The sequence below is a fragment of the Mytilus galloprovincialis genome, chromosome 14 (genome assembly GCF_965363235.1).
Source record: "Mytilus galloprovincialis chromosome 14, xbMytGall1.hap1.1, whole genome shotgun sequence".
Classification (NCBI taxonomy): Eukaryota; Metazoa; Mollusca; class Bivalvia; order Mytilida; family Mytilidae; genus Mytilus; species Mytilus galloprovincialis.
In genome coordinates, this window is record NC_134851.1 from 36,993,351 (window position 1) to 37,012,198 (window position 18,848).

Here is an 18,848-nt window from a genome sequence, read left to right on the forward strand (position 1 = left end):
ATTCTGCCCCGTTAGAAAACATAAAAGTTGCTAAATTAAAATTACAAGATCGTCACAGGGTTTAGACTACCCTCAGATCTAGGGGATTATTCTGCCCCATGTGACAAACATAAAATGATAAAATGTTATGAGTTATTTCACAATTTTAAGCAAAGTCCTTCAACATTTTTCCTGTTTGAATAACTTGCAAAAGTTCATAAGATGAAGCTCCAAACTTTGTCATGAAGTTTGCTAATTGTTTGTCTCCTGGACACCATTTAATATTATCTACTTCTTTTGATGCCAATGATTCAGCTATTGCTGCAATGTCAATTCTTAAACGCTTGTCATCTACAAGTTTAGTCGAATAAACAGCTTCAACTACACTTTTATTGTCAATGTAAGCTTCAATTGGTATAGTCTTATGTTTTAATCCTAAAATGTCTTCAATTATTCGACGGTGATAAAAACTAGACTCTAACCCACCTTGTAAGCTTAAGGCTTCTGCTGCAATTGTTGATCTTACTACACGTTTGATTTTGTTTGCTTGCCAACTTATCAGACAGCTATTACTGTCATTATCAACTATCCAAATTACATGAGACTCTGTACTTCCAGTTCCATTACTAATATTTCCCAGAGAGGCGTCTGTTAAAACGATAATTTTCCATTCTTTTATATCTTTATTCATTTTTGGAAATGAAATTATTGATTTAATTTCCTTAAGTCTATTACTTGCTTTGATTGCTCTTATCAAATGTGCCACTGTCCCTTCTTTAAGTTTAGTACTCATGTCTATCATTTCAAAAGCCATATCAGGTCTTGAAACTTGAACAGCCCAATTTATTTGGCCAATTAACTTCCTGTACAAGGTTTGCTCACTTGTATTAAGTACATCCTGTTTCATAGCAGCTCTTGATGGTTCTATAGTTGTATTATCTATTTTCTCCATATATGCAGAATGATCCAGAATTATGCCTTTTTTGTCCTGATGAATTTGAAATCCTACATATGAAAATGTTTTCTCTTCAATTTTTCCAGCAACAAATCTTGTCCGCAGTTTTCTCACAACTTCCTCAAAATTTTCATCCCCAGAATGAAGAAAGTCATCTACATGACAACAAATTATTCCACTTAAACGTTGGTCAGTATGTTTGACAAACACTGCAGGGTCCAGATTACATTGTTTACATCCCAAACTTAAAAGCTCTTCCCTTACACTTAAATAGAATTGTCTAGCTCCATCTTTAAGTCCATACAAACAGTGCTTTAATCTCCATATGTTTCCTTTCTCAGAATTGCTTTCTTTTGGGGGCTTCAGAAAAACATCTCTATCTAATAACTTCCCTTGAAGAAAAGCTGACTTTATATCCGTTGTTTTAATGATCCAATTCATGCTAGCAGTAATTGAAAGGAATATTTTAATCATTCCTTTTCCTACTGTTGGACTGTCTCTTTGCATAGAAAATTCTTCTTCAAAACCTCGCACAACAAGTCTTGCTTTTGTTTGATTATCTTTCGTTGTAATAACCCATCTTGTAGAAAGAACATTCTGACCTATGTCATCACATTCTTCATAAGTGTCAAAATTATGGAGTTTTGAAAGTTCTGTTTGTTTAGCAATTTCCTCATCATTTAAAAAGGAACTCTTTGTCATATTTACACCAATTTCATTCTCATCACTGTCACCTGTGACCTTTTCCCACTCAACTTTATCTAAATCTACACTTTTCTTATCTTCATCAACATCATCTTGAACATTATACCAATGTTTATTTTTTCCAGTTGTTTTTCCTGCTTTACTTAGTACAGTAGCTTTAGTCCATGTGTTCGAATTAGGCAGTTTGTACTGAATTTTGTCATTTTCTTTTAGATTAGGGATTATTTTAGCCTGAATGTTCTCCATCTGAGGAATTGTTTCTTTTGATGTTGATAATAACTCAGAAAAACAATTCTTCTTTTCTTTACGGGAAACTTCATTATTTTTATTGGTATATCTAGTTTCATGAATGCCTGTTTCATTTGTATCAGGTGTTTCAATATTGTCATTTTGTTCTCGAAAATTAATATCTTTAGTTTTAGTTAATCTGTTTGGTGAAACCCTCACAAATACTCCTCCATGTCGAACAAAAATTACTTTTCCATCCTGGAAAACTACTTTTCCCGGTCCTAGCCAGCGATCTTTTCCCTCTAGCTTATAAAAAACGCTGTCACCGTGATCAAATATCTGCTCTGATGCTCTTATTTTGCCACGTAGTGCTCGTCTAATGCGTTCATCAGATTCTGATTGAATGTAAGCTTTTCGAGAATCATGTAAATATTCAAATGTTTTGCAAATTCTTCACTTGAAGTTCTTCCTTCTAAAGCGGGCAAAGTGTCTTTCAAAATGTTCGGAAGGTTAGGATTAAGTCCAAAAACAAGTTGATGACTACTGAAACCATTCCACATCTGTAAAGAATTTCTTGCCATATTTGCCCAACAAAGAAGGCTCTGATTATTCACCTGTCTATAATCTGCTTCTAGCTTCATAAGCATAGTATCAGTAATTGCATGGACTCTCTCACATAGTCCATTTTGGAAAGGACTTTCACCAGCTGTGGTATAAACTTTAACATTTAGTATTGATGCAACCTCTCTCATTTCATCTGAGCTGAACTCACCGCCATTATCTGTTAATATAGTTCCCATAACACCAAATATTCCGATCCAATTAGTCATCATTTTCTCAATAACACCTGTTGTCTTTTTCCTATCAATCAAAACAGATACAGTGTACCGTGACCACATGTCGATCATGTGCAAAATCCACCGTCCATTCCATTGTTTTAGGTCCATTGCCACTTTTTCATTAAATTGAGATGCCATAGGTAGGGACACTACTGGTCTTGGTGGGGTTTTTGCATATCGCTTACAAATTTCACATTGTTCCTCTATAGTCAACAATTCTTGTTCATATTCCTCTTTCCATACCCCAGCATCTTTCAAAAGGGCAATTAAACGCTTCATTGGTGGGTGTGCAAATTGTCTGTGCAACTTCAGTAAGGTTGCATATCTCTTTTTCGAGTCTAACTCTTCAAGTCTCACAGCACATACATCTGCGACTGGAATTTCTTCAGTTTTATCTATTGGAATGCAGTAGTGGCCTGATGAAGTTAAATTCAATGATATATGTTGACCAAATATCTCTGCAGTATCATTTTCCAGGTCCATTTTCACACCTGCCTTTTTCATAGCTGTTCGAGACAATAAAAGTGGTATGTCCGAATCTACAACATCAGTTCTTATTGTGACATCTTTACCTGCGATAACTGCTGGCAGACTACTCTCCAATTGATTTTAACCGTGTTCCACCTCCAAATTTAAATACCTTGTTGCCATCCTCCTTAAAAATCTTCGCTTTATCTGTTTCATTTAAAGAGTCAACATAACTTCTCATCCATAATTGTCCACAAACCGTGCTACTACATGCACTATCAAGAACAGCACAGTTTCGTGCATCTATCCCAAGACGAGTGATATCCTCACACACATTCCCTGTAAACATGACTACTTCTTCTTCCTCTGTTATATTTACTCTCTCCTGCATATTCTCCCAGCTATGTGGACAGTTTGCCATCATATGTCGAAAAGATCCACAAGAACTACATGTCAATAATGTGCCGTCAGAACCTTTTGGATTTATACTCTTCTTTACTGTAGAGCTGCCTCCTTTTGTCCAATTTGTTTGTCCACCCCGTTGACTTTTATTAAATCCTCTATAAAAATTGCCACTACCTCTTGAAAAATCCCCCTTACCATTATAATGAAATGGTTTTTGTCTATTTCTAGAATATCCTGCTGCCATGAGGGCTTTTTCATTCTCAGCCAAAAAAGCAGGTTCAAGTTTAATGCTACTTATTGAGGCAGAAATTTTGTCCGAATCACACATTTCACCCTTAAATTTCTTTAGAGATCTCTTTGCTTCATCATACAATGTTGGTTTGTTTTCATAATTCATGCCTGTAAGGACTAACATTTTTTCTTCTTTTGTAATTTTTGCTCTTCTCAGTAATTTAAATGCCAATATTTCAGAGGGCAACTTCATGTTTTTCTTTTCGATTTTTCGATATTTAGCATCAAATGTTTCTACATAATCTTGAATTGATTGATTAGAACCCCTTTGAAAATCTTCAAAATCTTCGAATTTTGCAAGACTGTCAGCTAAATCATCTTTTGCAAGATGCTTGTCCATAAAAGTAATTAGTGTGGTCAAACCTGTGTCTTCCTTTAAATCATCTAAACTTATCTGATCAAACACTTTTTCTCTTATTTTTGATTCATCATCTTCAGGTAGGGATAAGGCAATTACAACACCCTGTTTTTTCTTATCTAAATCAGTTATTTCTTTCCAGGCCAAAAGTTCTTGCTTGTAAAGTTCGTATGATTTCAGTTTTGCATTGTAATTGGGGGGGTTTATTTTTGTTGACATTTTGTCCACCTTTGAATTTTCTCTCCACTTTAAACTCTTTTATTATACACTCTGATGTCTTTTCTTTTCAACCACGCTCTGCTACCATTTGTTAATGCACTCAGAAGGACATCAATAAGTTTTAATACTTTAATAACTATTAGCACATGTTACACAATTCACCAATTAACAGGAAGAGGATAACTTCAACAGGAAACCAGTTAGTGTTCAAACATAATATTGAGTTATCTCTCTTTGTATAGTCCAAATGACATTAGATTAACACTTTATGGGTTCTTGATTAGATTAAAAAATTCTTATCTTATCTTATCTTATCTAATTATAAAAAACAGACACAAAAACTGAACTTTAATTCCTGAACCATGAAATGCAGTAAAGGTCAGGTTATCCTTTAATAATTTAATTTTAGATGTAACGCGTCTTCTGATTGGCTGACGTTATTTTGTTATCAGCCCATAGACATAATGTAGTCATGTGACCGTGACGTCAACAACGTTTTTTCATTGTTTTCTATGGTTTAAAATGAAATTTAGAATTAAATTATAAGAAATGACTGTAATATTGTTTCTGTCAATTCGAAATAACATAAAAAATGTGGTGCACACAGTTAAATAACCCGCTACGTGCCTTATTCAGTGTGCACCAAATTTTTTATGTTATTTCTTCATAGACAGAAAAAATATTACAGTCATTCCTTAAATGAAAGATATGTATATATACCATGTATACTGAAATAACTCTATATAGCAAATATAGGTATCAATGTTCCAGTTAAGATTTGAAAAGGGCAGAATGTCAATGTCAAAATGGGCATTTAACAATGTTTAAGCAAGTAAACTGGACGTTAAACATATAAAAGGGCACTGAAGAGTGTTAATATTACTTTTTAAAAGGGAACCTCATTGTGTGAATAATATTGACAGTTTGAAGTGATGAAAACAATATCCTTTTCTTGAGCTGTCAAACCAAGATATTTTATATCATGTAACATATATATATGTTAGACTCAGATCGACGTCAGGCCTCTAATCAACGTCTGTTCCTAAAATCGACGTCCAAATTGAACGTCACGTTCACAAATCAACGTACAATATTCTGATACCCTAATCGACGTCCAATTTAAATGTTTACTTCATGTATTGATAAAACGCATCTGATTGATAACTGGACTTACTCTTTTACATGTACATGTTTTATAGGGTTCAAGTTAATGGCAAGTAAATTTTCAAACATTTATACATACTTTTCATATATTTCTTTTTCAACCCGAAATAGGTAATATGTATATTAATTTATCTTGATAAAAATAAGTCCAATCGATCTACATAGTAGTGTGTCTTCACATTCATATTAATAAATGACATGCATGTAAGTGTAAGTAAATGAGAAAACAATCCAACAACAAAGAAACTCAAACAACATTTAGAGGGTATTATTTGTTTCTCGGAATTGCTTTGTTATAAAAGAAGGGTGAAAGATACCAGACGGACATTCAAGATCTCATGTGTGCTCCAGAATGCTAAGCAAGGGTAAGTCTTATGAATAAGATCGTTTGTTTCTTATTTGAATTGTTTACATTATTCATGTCGTAGCCTTTTATGGCCGACTTTAAGGTATGGGTTTTTATCATGTTGAAAGCTGATCGGTTGCCTATAATTTTAGAACACAAAATGTAACACTGCAGTTTACCCTGTCACTTTTGAGCTAACTGTATGCAGTTTTAAACTAATCTGATTCCCAGTTTTGAACATATAGGAGGGGGGGGGGGAATGTCAGCTCACAGACCACCCTCCCAGGTCACAGGTGGGATTCTTTCAAATGAATACTTTACCTTCAGTCAACTTCTCTGAGTCAACAACTAAATGCTGTAATTCAAATTCAGCCTGAAAGAAAAATATATCGTAATTTACAACCATGATAATATTACATGTATAAACAAGAATGCGTCCATAGCACACGGCTGTCACACGTACTGGCACTATCATTTTCTATGTTAAGTGGACCATGAAAAGTTCATTTCGTAGAAAATATGTGTACTTACCCTTCCCTAGATCTTCCATCAAACATGATGGAATTTTGTGAGTTGATTGAACTTCAACTTCATCAAAAACTACCTTGACCAAAAATGTTAAGCTGAAGAGGGACAGATGGAGGAACGGACAGGGGAACGAACTGACGAATGAACAGATGCACAGACAGGAAAACATAATTCCCCTAGCTGGGGCTTTTAAAGTAATTTGCCTTTTTATTGATCTTCTAAATGAGTGACTTTATTAGTTATTGAATCCTTTGATAAATAAAAGGAAATGCAGCCGGGTTAATATAAATTGGACAACAACATGATACAAATTTCATAAGAAATAGACATTTAACAGTCACTCTATGGTCTTAAACAATGTTTAAGAACTAAAATAATTATGGCAATCCTTATATCTTAAGAATTTATTGAAAAGTTGCATGTTAATTTCAACAAATGCTAAAGACCTGATATAATAGCCAAATTTGGAACTACATGATCATGATGATGAAAAGAACACATAGGCAGGACTCATTTCTGTCGAGCATTCAACTTTAATAGAAAAAGCGAGACATAGCAATCCAACATTCCGTCGTCATCATCGTCGTTGTCGTATTCTTCGGGCGTCCACAAATATTCACTCTGTGGTTAAAGTTTTTGAAATTTTATTAACTTTCTTAAACTATCCTGGATTTCTACCAAACTTGGACAGAAGCTTGTTTATGATCATAAGATAGTATCAGAAGTAAATTTTGTTTGTTTTTGTTGAGCTTGCGATTAACAACAAAAGTAGGCGAGACACATGGAACCCTTACAATTTTTTTCAAAAGTAAGGTACTGTTTTTAACCGTTTAATATTATATAAAATAATTTTCATTTTCAATAACATAAATAACATGTAAATGAACTAGATATCAAGTCAAAATTATTTTACATAAAATCAAACTGTCAAAAACAGTACTAATACAATTATGTTAAAAAATGGTTGAGTCATGATATAAAGTATGGAAGTCCTAACAAAACAAACTTGTTATGGGGACATATAGGAATTCAACTTTTAATTTAGCTCCCGCCTTTTGATTGATAGGTTTCTGTTTGTTCTGGTCGAAAATATTTCACACATAGTGAAGATGAGACCTTCTTGTGAAGTTCAATTGAGTCTTTTAGAATTTTTCAATCAAACTAAGTTTCTTTCAGAAGTTGCATTCCCTTCAACATGTTCAAACTTGAGGATAGATTATCAGTGGGGGATCCAGAAGGGTGGTTCCGGGGATTGGAACCCCCTTTTTTTGGGACACATGATTGGAAACCCTCCCCCCCTTTTATCCTGGGTTGAGAACCCTCCCTTTTCTTAAATGGCTGGATTCGATGATTAGGAGATAACTGTATTGTATTTTAAGCTCCGACGGCATCAATTGGGGATTTGATGGTCGCAAATTAAGTTTACTGGCGACGCGTTAGCGGAGACAGTAAACGGGTATTTGCGACCATCAAATCTCCAATTGATGCCGTCGGAGCTTAAAATACATTATTGTTATCTCCATTCTAATGAAACTGACAGAAAACAACGTTAAAACATGTAATTAAAATCTGCAATATGTCGTCTGCGCTTGCGCGTACGTCCCATAACATCAATTGTCAATTGATGCCATGTAAAAAAGTGACGTTATCCAATCAAAATAAACGTCACAAACGTTGTTGCATTAGAATTATATTTTTCCTTTTTGTTGACCACTCCAGGACTTAAATTTAGCTAAACCAATCTGATCCACCAATTTTGAATAATTGCATTGAACTAAAAGGAATTTCCTGGGACTTACACAACATGTTAAATCATATATAAAAGTTTTTTCATCACAACAATATAAGACTATATATGTATCATAAAGGTGTTTTGTTTTGGTGATTCTTCAACTCATTTTTTTTCAAAAGTAATGAACTGTGTTTGACAGTTGAGTTAGATAATTTATATAAAATATTTTTGCTTTTCAATAACATGATGAATTAGATATTGAATCAATAATATTTTACACAAAATCTAACAAAATAACACAAATTATTTATGTAAGTTTTTGTCACAATTTCAAAATAAATGTTTGACTGTAATTATTGTCAAGATGTTTTGTTTTGGTGATTCTAATCAACACAATACAAAGGACAGAATAATTATCTAAAATTAACAAAGAAAATGAAGGCCATATTAAGTTATTTTATTTTTGGCATTATATATATCCTGTCATTGTAATATCTGACTCTGAAATGTGTGGCAATGGCGGATCCAGAAATTTTCATAAGTGGGGGCCCACTGACTGACCTAAGAGGGGGCCCGCTCCAGTCACTCCCTATATAAGCAACCAAATTTTTTCCCAAAAAGGGGGGGCCCGGGCCCCCTGGGCCCCCCCCCTAAATCCGCCTCTGTGTGGATAAATCTATAACAATGCTCTTTTCTTATCTAAAACTATCAATAGCAGACTAAAAACTTACACAATAGTTATCAAAACCAGGTTAAAAATTTACACAATGGCTATTAAAATTAACACTCTTATTCTCCTGATTGACATGCCTAATAAAACAACAAAAACAAGTGAAACTGCGAGCTACTGCTCACTGATGATACCCCCGCCGCAAGTGGATAATATTAATAGTGTAAAAATATGCAAGTGTTCGGTAAACAGGAAGTTGTCGAGTGATGAATCTGAAAACGCATCACACGGTATAGCTGACTTATATAAATCCTGAAACCAAATTTCAGAAATCCTTGTATTGTAGTTCCTGAGAAAAATGTGACGAAAATTTTCAACTTGGCTATCATGTGTAAAATCATACAAGTGTTCGGTAAACAGGAAGTTGTCGAGTGATGAATCTGAAAACGCATCACACGGTATAGCTGACTTATATAAATCCTGAAACCAAATTTCAGAAATCCTTGTATTGTAGTTCCTGAGAAAAATGTGACGAAAATTTTCAACTTGGCTATCATGTGTAAAATCATACAAGTGTTCGGTAAACAGGAAGTTGTCGAGTGATGAATCTGAAAACGCATCACACGGTATAGCTGACTTATATAAATCCTGAAACCAAATTTCAGAAATCCTTGTATTGTAGTTCCTGAGAAAAATGTGACGAAAATTTTCAACTTGGCTATCATGTGTAAAATCATACAAGTGTTCGGTAAACAGGAAGTTGTCGAGTGATGAATCTGAAAATGCATCACACGGTATAGCTGACTTATATAAATCCTGAAACCAAATTTCAGAAATCCTTGTATTGTAGTTCCTGAGAAAAATGTGACGAAAATTTTCAACTTGGCTATCATGTGTAAAATCATACAAGTGTTCGGTAAACAGGAAGTTGTCGAGTGATGAATCTGAAAACGCATCACACGGTATAGCTGACTTATATAAATCCTGAAACCAAATTTCAGAAATCCTTGTATTGTAGTTCCTGAGAAAAATGTGACGAAAATTTTCAACTTGGCTATCATGTGTAAAATCAGACAAGTGTTCGGTAAACAGGAAGTTGTCAAGTGATGAATCTGAAAACGCATCACACGGTATGGCTGACATATATAAATGTTGATACCAAATTACAGAAAGGGTGGATGTGCAGTTCCTGAGAAAAATGTGACGAAAGTTTCATGGGACGGACTGACTGACTGACGGACTGACGGACTGACGGACTGACGGACTGATGGACGGACTGACGGACGGACGGACAGAGGTAAAACAGTATACCCCCCTTTTTTAAAGCGGGGGTATAATAAATATCTTGTTCTCAAACTGTTCACAAAACTGCCCCAAAACACCTGCTGCGATTAAAAATTTCTAGACTGTTAATAAAATAACCTTAAAATGAAATGACAATAATATTATAAGATCAATAGCCTTTCAATGATGTCCTCAGCTTAAATGAGGCCCCTCAAGGGGTTGTCCAATAACCCTTTCACACTATGCCTTTTTAAACAGGGATCAACCCGAGTTAGTTAAAACGGGTTAAAGGAGTATGTTCGATAAGGTCCTAAAATGGCGCCCTTTTTTAGCGTAAATTTCAAATTCGGATTTATTGACCAATATCACAATAAATTATAGCTAATACATTGACTGAATGATTGAATTTTGGCGCCCCTACATTTTTATTTTTATTAATCATTAATTATTTTTAAAACAAGATAATAAAATAATAAAAAAACATGCCAAGATTAACAAATAATTATCACTGTAAAAATGGCCAAGTAATCACGTAATCAAAAGCCCCATGAGGATCCTCTTATACAGGATGAAACTGGATGGAGTAACCTTGATCTAAATATTTATGCAAAGCAATTTATTTTTTCTGGGCTAACACAGCATCAAATGACCTTTATTTCAAAAGTCAATACATTAAAATGTGAATAACATTTGATGTTTCTTCAGCTTCTTGTTTGAATATTGTAAATCAGGTAATTTTGGCATCAGGATATTTTAGCAGTTTTCACCAAAACAGAATTGGGCAAATGATAAGGTTCACCAATTAGGCCAATATGGCCTTGAGTTTTAACTTTATATCATAAGGACAAAGTACCAAATAGACTACAATTTGGTTTTATTTCAAACTTTTTTATGGCCCTGATGAATGTTTTCCAATAAAGTGTGACATTCAACTTTTTTGAAATAATTTGTCAAAGGGTTTAACTTAATATTTTCAGTGTTCTCCCCAGGACCTTTTAGCATCATGGTAATGTGATGCTATATTTCTGAATGTGATGCTATCTGAATTAATTTTATTAAGGTTGTGTTATGGATGTGATGCTATAATTTTTAGAAACATGATGGTATTTCAAATTTCCTTGTTTACCAGGATGCTATATAAAATATCTGGGGAGAACACTGATTTTGTAAACATTTTATGAAAATTAAACGAGCCAAATTAATTTTTGTCAAGATGTTTTTTTATCAACTTTTTTAAGTTCATGTCTTAATGATTATGGTGGTTAAGTAAATTAAGTTGTATTCCAATTTGTTCAAATATTTATGTACAAGACAGTCATAGAAATGGAATGAAAATGAAAGCAATACCAAAACTTGTTTGGGTATTTCAGTTAACTGAGTTGATGATAAACAGGTTGAACTGTGATCTGAAGCTCTCATAAAATACTCTGCTATTAATTTTTGCTTTTTGAGCACGGATTCAATGATTTTTCCTAGATTATCAGAGGTTTAATGTCCCATACGGAAAACAAATTTAACATTAATTTCCAAATGTTTGACATCAGTCAAGAAGCTAAGGTTGGCATCAACATCAGATCTTTATGAGATCTCTGCTTAAAAGAATTTAAAAGGAGTAGGTTCGGTAAGGCCCCTTTTAGGTCCAAAAATATAACAGTTTTACAAAATTGTTAAAATGTAAACTTTAAGTGAATTTTTGGACAGTTGAATGCTTCTGCTACATAAATATGGGCTGTTTTTGACAATACAATGCACATATATACAGGGTTGGCAAAAACCCGGGTTTTATGAGTATTGCCCAGCCCAGTGGGAAATACTGGGAAAACCCGGGTTTTACTGGGTTTTAGTGGGTAACACTGGGCAATACTGGGTAATATAAAATACTGGTCTAAATTTTATAGAGGATTTAGTGAATAAACACAGATGTAATACAGTTAAGATATTTATAACTGGTTTTGTGTGTCTAGATTGGTCTAACTGTAAATATAAAGCAAAAAAATATTTTTTTTTCAAATAAGTATAACTCCTATTAACATGATTAAGAATTAATGGTTTTCAAAAAATACATTTAAATAATGTATATGTACTGTGACTAATTAATAAGTAATTATTCAGATTAGAATACAGATTTGTTTATGTAACAATAATCAGCCCTTTCAATTCTTTAAAGGTTAATTGCATGACCCCTTAGGGTGTTTATTTAGCAATATCATTAATTTCAATATGAATGTTAAAATGACAATTCACTTAAAAAAAAGCAATTTTATCAAAGTTTGGATTATTGAAACAATGCTTGGTAATTAACAAACTATCCTTAAATGTGCTAATCTGGTATTCTGCCTACATATAGAATTAATGAAAAACAAGTGAAATTGAATATTCATTCTTCTAGAAATGACTCAATGGTTATCTGTATAAAAAGAATGTATTTACATGTAGCTGTAATATTATTAGTCTTTACTATATTGTGTTAAAAAAGCTTAAAAAATCATATTGCCCAGTAATGCCCACTATTACCATTTCTGGGAGTATTGCCCAGCCCGGGAAAACCCGGGTTTTCCCACCTGGGAATTCCTGGGCGGGTAATACTTTGCCAACCCTGCATATATAGGGTTGTAGCACCATTAAGTCATGCTAAATTACTGAAATCTTCAAAATTCTATCATTTTAGTTAAATTTTAGACGGTTTCCGTGTAAAACGAAAGTGGCCGCATTCGTGTTCATCCGATCCTTAATATTGCAATGTAAGTTGTATTTTATGATAATACATAACATATATAAAGGTTGTGGATGAACACGGATGCGGCCACTTTCATTTTTGACAAAAATCATCTGAAAAGTGACGTTTTTTGGCATATTTGAGAGATTTTTTTCAATCGGATCGTTTTTAATGACTTAATCAGTTAAAATCTTTCACATAAACTAATTAAATTGAGTGAAATAGACACTTAAGTGTTTAAAACATGGTCAAAATCTTTGTCAGATGAAACTGAAATTTCAGGCCAAAATGAGTCCTTACCGGACCTACTCCTTTAACTATGTGAAAAGTTCATAAACACCATTAAGGCTGTTAATTTTCTCAGTTGAATTGTTTCACATTTCTCATGTCAGGGCCTTTAACAGCTTGCTATGTGTTTGTGTACAGTATTGGTCTTTCTCATTGTTAAAGGCCATACAGTGACCTATAATTGCTATAGAAGTGTAGCTGATAGTTGTCACATTGGCAATAGTTTAAACATATTTATTTATAGTGGATTAGGAAACAAGCTATTATAACTTATATTAATCCCTTTCCACTTTGCTGGTACCAGTATTGCCTTGTAGCAGCATTACCCTGCTCTTTTAAAATCTACAAGGGTTTCTGTAAGGTGCAAGAGATATTGCTCTCTCTCTCTTAACAGGGGTCAGTCAGGTACCGTCACTTTCCAATGGACTATCAGTGTTTCTCAAGACCATACTCACAAAAGGTGTCAAAGGAGAGCCGTAAATTTAATCTCTGAAATTTTCTCACCGGAACGATTATCAAACCAGGAACCTTTGTGTTTGTAGTCATATGCTCTTAATACTACACCACATTGGTAATCATACTAACTCCATATACACAGAAATATTATCACTAACCTTTGATAATAGTCTTCTGGCATCCTGGAGCCTGTGTTGATGAAAGGCTACAATTCCTTGTAGTAAATGTAGTCTCATAAACAATGCTAGCTCAGTTCCACTTCCACCCTATAAAAAAGATTGACTGCTAAATGTACAGTGTCAAATATAACATGCATTTTCAGGATGACAACATGATTATTTTAGTATATATACTTATTAGATATAGGAAGATGTGGTGTGAGTGCCAATGAGACAACTCTCCATCCAAATTACAATTCAAAAAAAGTAAACCATTATAGGTCATTTTTTAATTTTTTATTGTATGTCTAAATTCTCCCTCGCCATGCTCGTCCGAATTTAAAACATTTCTTTACTAAATCCTTGGTATAATAAACAAAACAAAACTCTAGATTTAGGTTTAGTTGCTTGCAGTAACTTTTTCTTTTCTAGTAAGTAATGTTTAATAACATTATAAACCAACATATTATAAGTACAAACACATTTGTCCAATACATTTAAATGGACTGAAATAAAACTAGGTATTATAATCATATACATTCTTATGACACAATAAACTGAAAACTGTCGTAGTTACTGTGAGCACTTTCGATGAAATGACACCCACACATTTCTTTATATAATATAACGGGACCCCACCTTTTAAATCGCCAAAGTATTTCACGTGCATATTTTACCCATCTATATTTATAACCAAAACAAGAACTCGTTATACAACTGCTCTTACTAACCAGTTTTGAACTTATAAATAGTATAACTATACCACAGGGGAAAACCCAAGTCTCAACGAAAAGAAATTTAAATATTTTGGTTTTCCTGTTTGATTGGTTTTACAATAGTCATTTTTGGGGACCTTTATAGCTTGCTGTTTTGTGTGAGTCAAGGCTCCATGTTGAAGGCTGTACTTTGACCTATAATGGTTTACTTTGACAAATTGTGACTTGGATGGAGAGTTGTCTCAATGGCATTCATACCATATCTTCTTATATCTATCATTAGTAGAACACATAAATAAATTGTGTGTGTTGATATATGCACAAAAAAACATGCTTTTTCATCAACACAAAAGGGGAAATTAAAAAAACTTAAAATAAATAAATAAATCTGTATCAATTGTGCTTTATATAGAAGTACTACCAACATGACAATGACACTAGAATCCAAAATAACACAATTTTTTTCAAAATCTGGTTTAAAATGTAAACAATTATATCTTATCTGTATACGAATTTGAAATTAAAAAGACAATACTTAAGCATTTAGGCTATGTAAAATATTCAAAGTCAATGAATTACAACATCAGGTGCACAACCAAATAACCTGATTAAACGAGTAAATTGTTCCATGCTAATTCTATTGTCTGTTTATTTTGTCACACATTGCTGTTAATATAATGGAATTTTATATGACTGTCAATAAGTTAAAGGTTTAGCTAGCTATAAAACCATATTTAATCCACCATTGTCTACATAAGAAATTGCATGTACCAAGTCAGGAATATAACATTTGTTGTCCATTAGTTTGATGTGTTTGAGCTTTTGATTTTGGCATTTGCTTAGGGACTTTCCTTTTATAATTTTCCACAAAGTTTGGTATATATATTCTTGTTATGAATTCACCACAACTCTCTAGATTTTGACTTTGAGAAGACAAGAAAGTGTTCATTTATAACTTACTTTAACTGCATTTAGTCTTTCAAAGTTTGATCCATAACTTCTGATAAAACAATCTTCACTCATATTCAGTCTTTTTTCTGAAAAAATATGTATTATTACAATGAAAAATATCAAGCTATTTCAAAACAGCCCTACTCACACTATCATTTTCTATGTTTAGTGGACCGTGAAATGGGGGCGAAGACTCTAACTTGGCAATAAAATTAGAAAGATCATATCATAAGGAACATGTGTACTAAGTTTCAAGTTGATTGGACTTCGTCTTCATCAAAAACTACCTTGATCAAAAACTTTAACTAAGGCAGGACAGACAGACAAACGAACATACAAATAAACAAAAAATATCAAATATTTCAAATATCACATATAATCGAAATTTTTAAACATTTCATTTTTGATAACAACTAAACCTGTTCAGATGACATTAAACTTTGTGGTATATTTAGAGCTTACAAATAAGTTAAAAGCCATTTATGGCATATGTTAGATTAATAAAGTGAATGCAAACAACATAAGCAAATCCTATTTTGTATATCAAGCTAGCTTTAAAATAGCCTGGCATGACAAAATATGAAACAATTCAAAAGACAAACTGTGAAACAATTCTTTGTTAGCACCTGACTCTTGCCTAACTTGGAACATTATGTAACAGTAATTCATTGATTGATTGTTTAAAGCCACTTTCAACACTAGGCCCGAGACCACAATTAATTCTTCTATTAGTTCTTTATAACGTTTTGTCTCATTAAAAAAAATCTACCTGTGTTTTTTGTCAGATCTTTTGTGAGTGTAATGTACTGTACAAGTCCAAAAATATATCCAAGTTTCAGAAAAATTGCTGGTGTAGATTTTACAAATTTAGCCAATACACATCCATACCCCTATAGGCAAGTCAAGAGATGTTCCGAAAAGTGTAAATATAACCTTTATGCACCTGGCCTAATCACTCTTTCCTTATTAAAATCAGTTAAAATAAAACATCCAAAAGTTTATTTCAGGTCTCTTCTTTCATTTCCACCCAAGAAAAGCTAAGAAATGAATGAGAAAGGGAAAGAAAAAAAATAAAGAAAAAATACACTATAATTAAAGGGAACTATATTCGTGAACAACGAAAAGCGGGGTCATTAATTGTGGTCTTGGGCCACTATTGTGCTATTTTTCTGCAGTCAGTTTTTATTTTTAGAGGGAGGTAAAATATCCAGTGAACCTTGGTAGGAAAATTGACAATCCTGGTCAATTCAGATTTGAGTCACGTGCACCTACCCCGTGCAGGATTGGAAACTTGCAACCTCAGTGTTGATTGGATAGTGATAAAGTACGGGTAGTTTGACCACTCGGCCACCGAGGCCCTTAACAGTGCTTCATAATAAAGATCTACTGTGGATGAAGTACAGGTAGTTTGACTACTTTAACCACTAGGCCACCGAGGCCCTAAACAGTGCTTCATAATAAAGATCTACTGTGGATGAAGTACAGGTAGTTTGACTACTTTAACCACTCGGCCACCGAGGCCCTAAACAGTGCTTCATAATAAAGATCTACTGTGGATGAAGTACCGGTAGTTTGACTACTTTAACCACTAGGCCACCGAGGCCCTAAACAGTGCTTCATAATAAAGATCTACTGTGGATGAAGTACAGGTAGTTTGACTACTTTAACCACTCGGCCACCGAGGCCCTAAACAGTGCTTCATAATAAAGATCTACTGTGGATGAAGTACCGGTAGTTTGACTACTTTAACCACTCGGCCACCGAGGCCCTTAACAGTGCTTCATAATAAAGATCTACTGTGGATGAAGTACCGGTAGTTTGACTACTTTGACCACTCGGCCACCGAGGCCCTTAACAGTGCTTCATAATAAAGATCTACTGTGGATGAAGTACCGGTAGTTTGACTACTTTGACCACTCGGCCACCGAGGCCCTTAACAGTGCTTCATAATAAAGATCTACTGTGGATGAAGTACCGGTAGTTTGACTACTTTGACCACTCGGCCACCGAGGCCCTTAACAGTGCTTCATAATAAAGATCTACTGTGGATGAAGTACAGGTAGTTTGACTACTTTAACCACTCGGCCACCAAGGCCCTAAACAGTGCTTCATAATAAAGATCTACTGTGGATGAAGTACCGGTAGTTTGACTACTTTAACCACTCGGCCACCGAGGCCCTTAACAGTGCTTCATAATAAAGATCTACTGTGGATGAAGTACCGGTAGTTTGACTACTTTGACCACTCGGCCACCGAGGCCCTTAACAGTGCTTCATAATAAAGATCTACTGTGGATGAAGTACCGGTAGTTTGACTACTTTGACCACTCGGCCACCGAGGCCCTTAACAGTGCTTCATAACAAAGATCTACTGTGGATGAAGTACCGGTAGTTTGACTACTTTGACCACTCGGCCACCGAGGCCCTTAACAGTGCTTCATAATAAAGATCTACTGTGGATGAAGTACCGGTAGTTTGACTACTTTGACCACTCGGCCACCGAGGCCCTTAACAGTGCTTCATAATAAAGATCTACTGTGGATGAAGTACAGGTAGTTTGACTACTTTGACCACTCGGCCACCGAGGCCCTTAACAGTGCTTCATAATAAAGATCTACTGTGGATGAAGTACCGGTAGTTTGACTACTTTGACCACTCGGCCACCGAGGCCCTTAACAGTGCTTCATAATAAAGATCTACTGTGGATGAAGTACCGGTAGTTTGACTACTTTGACCACTCGGCCACCAAGGCCCTAAACAGTGCTTCATAATAAAGATCTACTGTGGATGAAGTACCGGTAGTTTGACTACTTTGACCACTCGGCCACCAAGGCCCTAAACAGTGCTTCATAATAAAGATCTACTGTGGATGAAGTACCGGTAGTTTGACTACTTTGACCACTCGGCCACCGAGGCCCTTAACAGTGCTTCATAATAAAGATCTACTGTGGATGAAGTACCGGTAGTTTGTTTACTTTGACCACTCGGCCACCAAGGCCCTAAACAGTGCTTCATAATAAAGATCTACTGTGGATGAAGTACAGGTAGTTTGACTACTTTGACCACTCGGCCACCGAGGCCCTTAACAGTGCTTCATAATAAAGATCTACTGTGGATGAAGTACCGGTAGTTTGTTTACTTTGACCACTCGGCCACCAAGGCCCTAAACAGTGCTTCATAATAAAGATCTACTGTGGATGAAGTACAGGTAGTTTGACTACTTTGACCACTCGGCCACCAAGGCCCTAAACAGTGCTTCATAATAAAGATCTACTGTGGATGAAGTACCGGTAGTTTGTTTACTTTGACCACTCGGCCACCGAGGCCCTAAACAGTGCTTCATAATAAAGATCTACTGTGGATGAAGTACCGGTAGTTTGACTACTTTGACCA

The 18,848-nt window shown here is 34.6% G+C and overlaps 1 protein-coding gene across 1 annotated transcript in view; it reads right to left on the reverse strand.

Moving 5' to 3' along the window:
* The window catches only part of LOC143059053 (NEDD8 ultimate buster 1-like), a 48,233-nt gene that overhangs the window by 13,344 nt on the left and 16,041 nt on the right, over positions 1 to 18,848 (reverse strand). The window contains exons 9-11 of the mRNA XM_076232522.1: positions 15,466 to 15,542; positions 13,790 to 13,897; positions 6,279 to 6,330 (exon numbers count right to left, since the gene is read on the reverse strand). Coding sequence (XP_076088637.1) covers positions 6,279 to 6,330; positions 13,790 to 13,897; positions 15,466 to 15,542 — 237 coding nt within the window. The remainder of the gene's footprint in view (positions 1 to 6,278; positions 6,331 to 13,789; positions 13,898 to 15,465; positions 15,543 to 18,848) is intronic.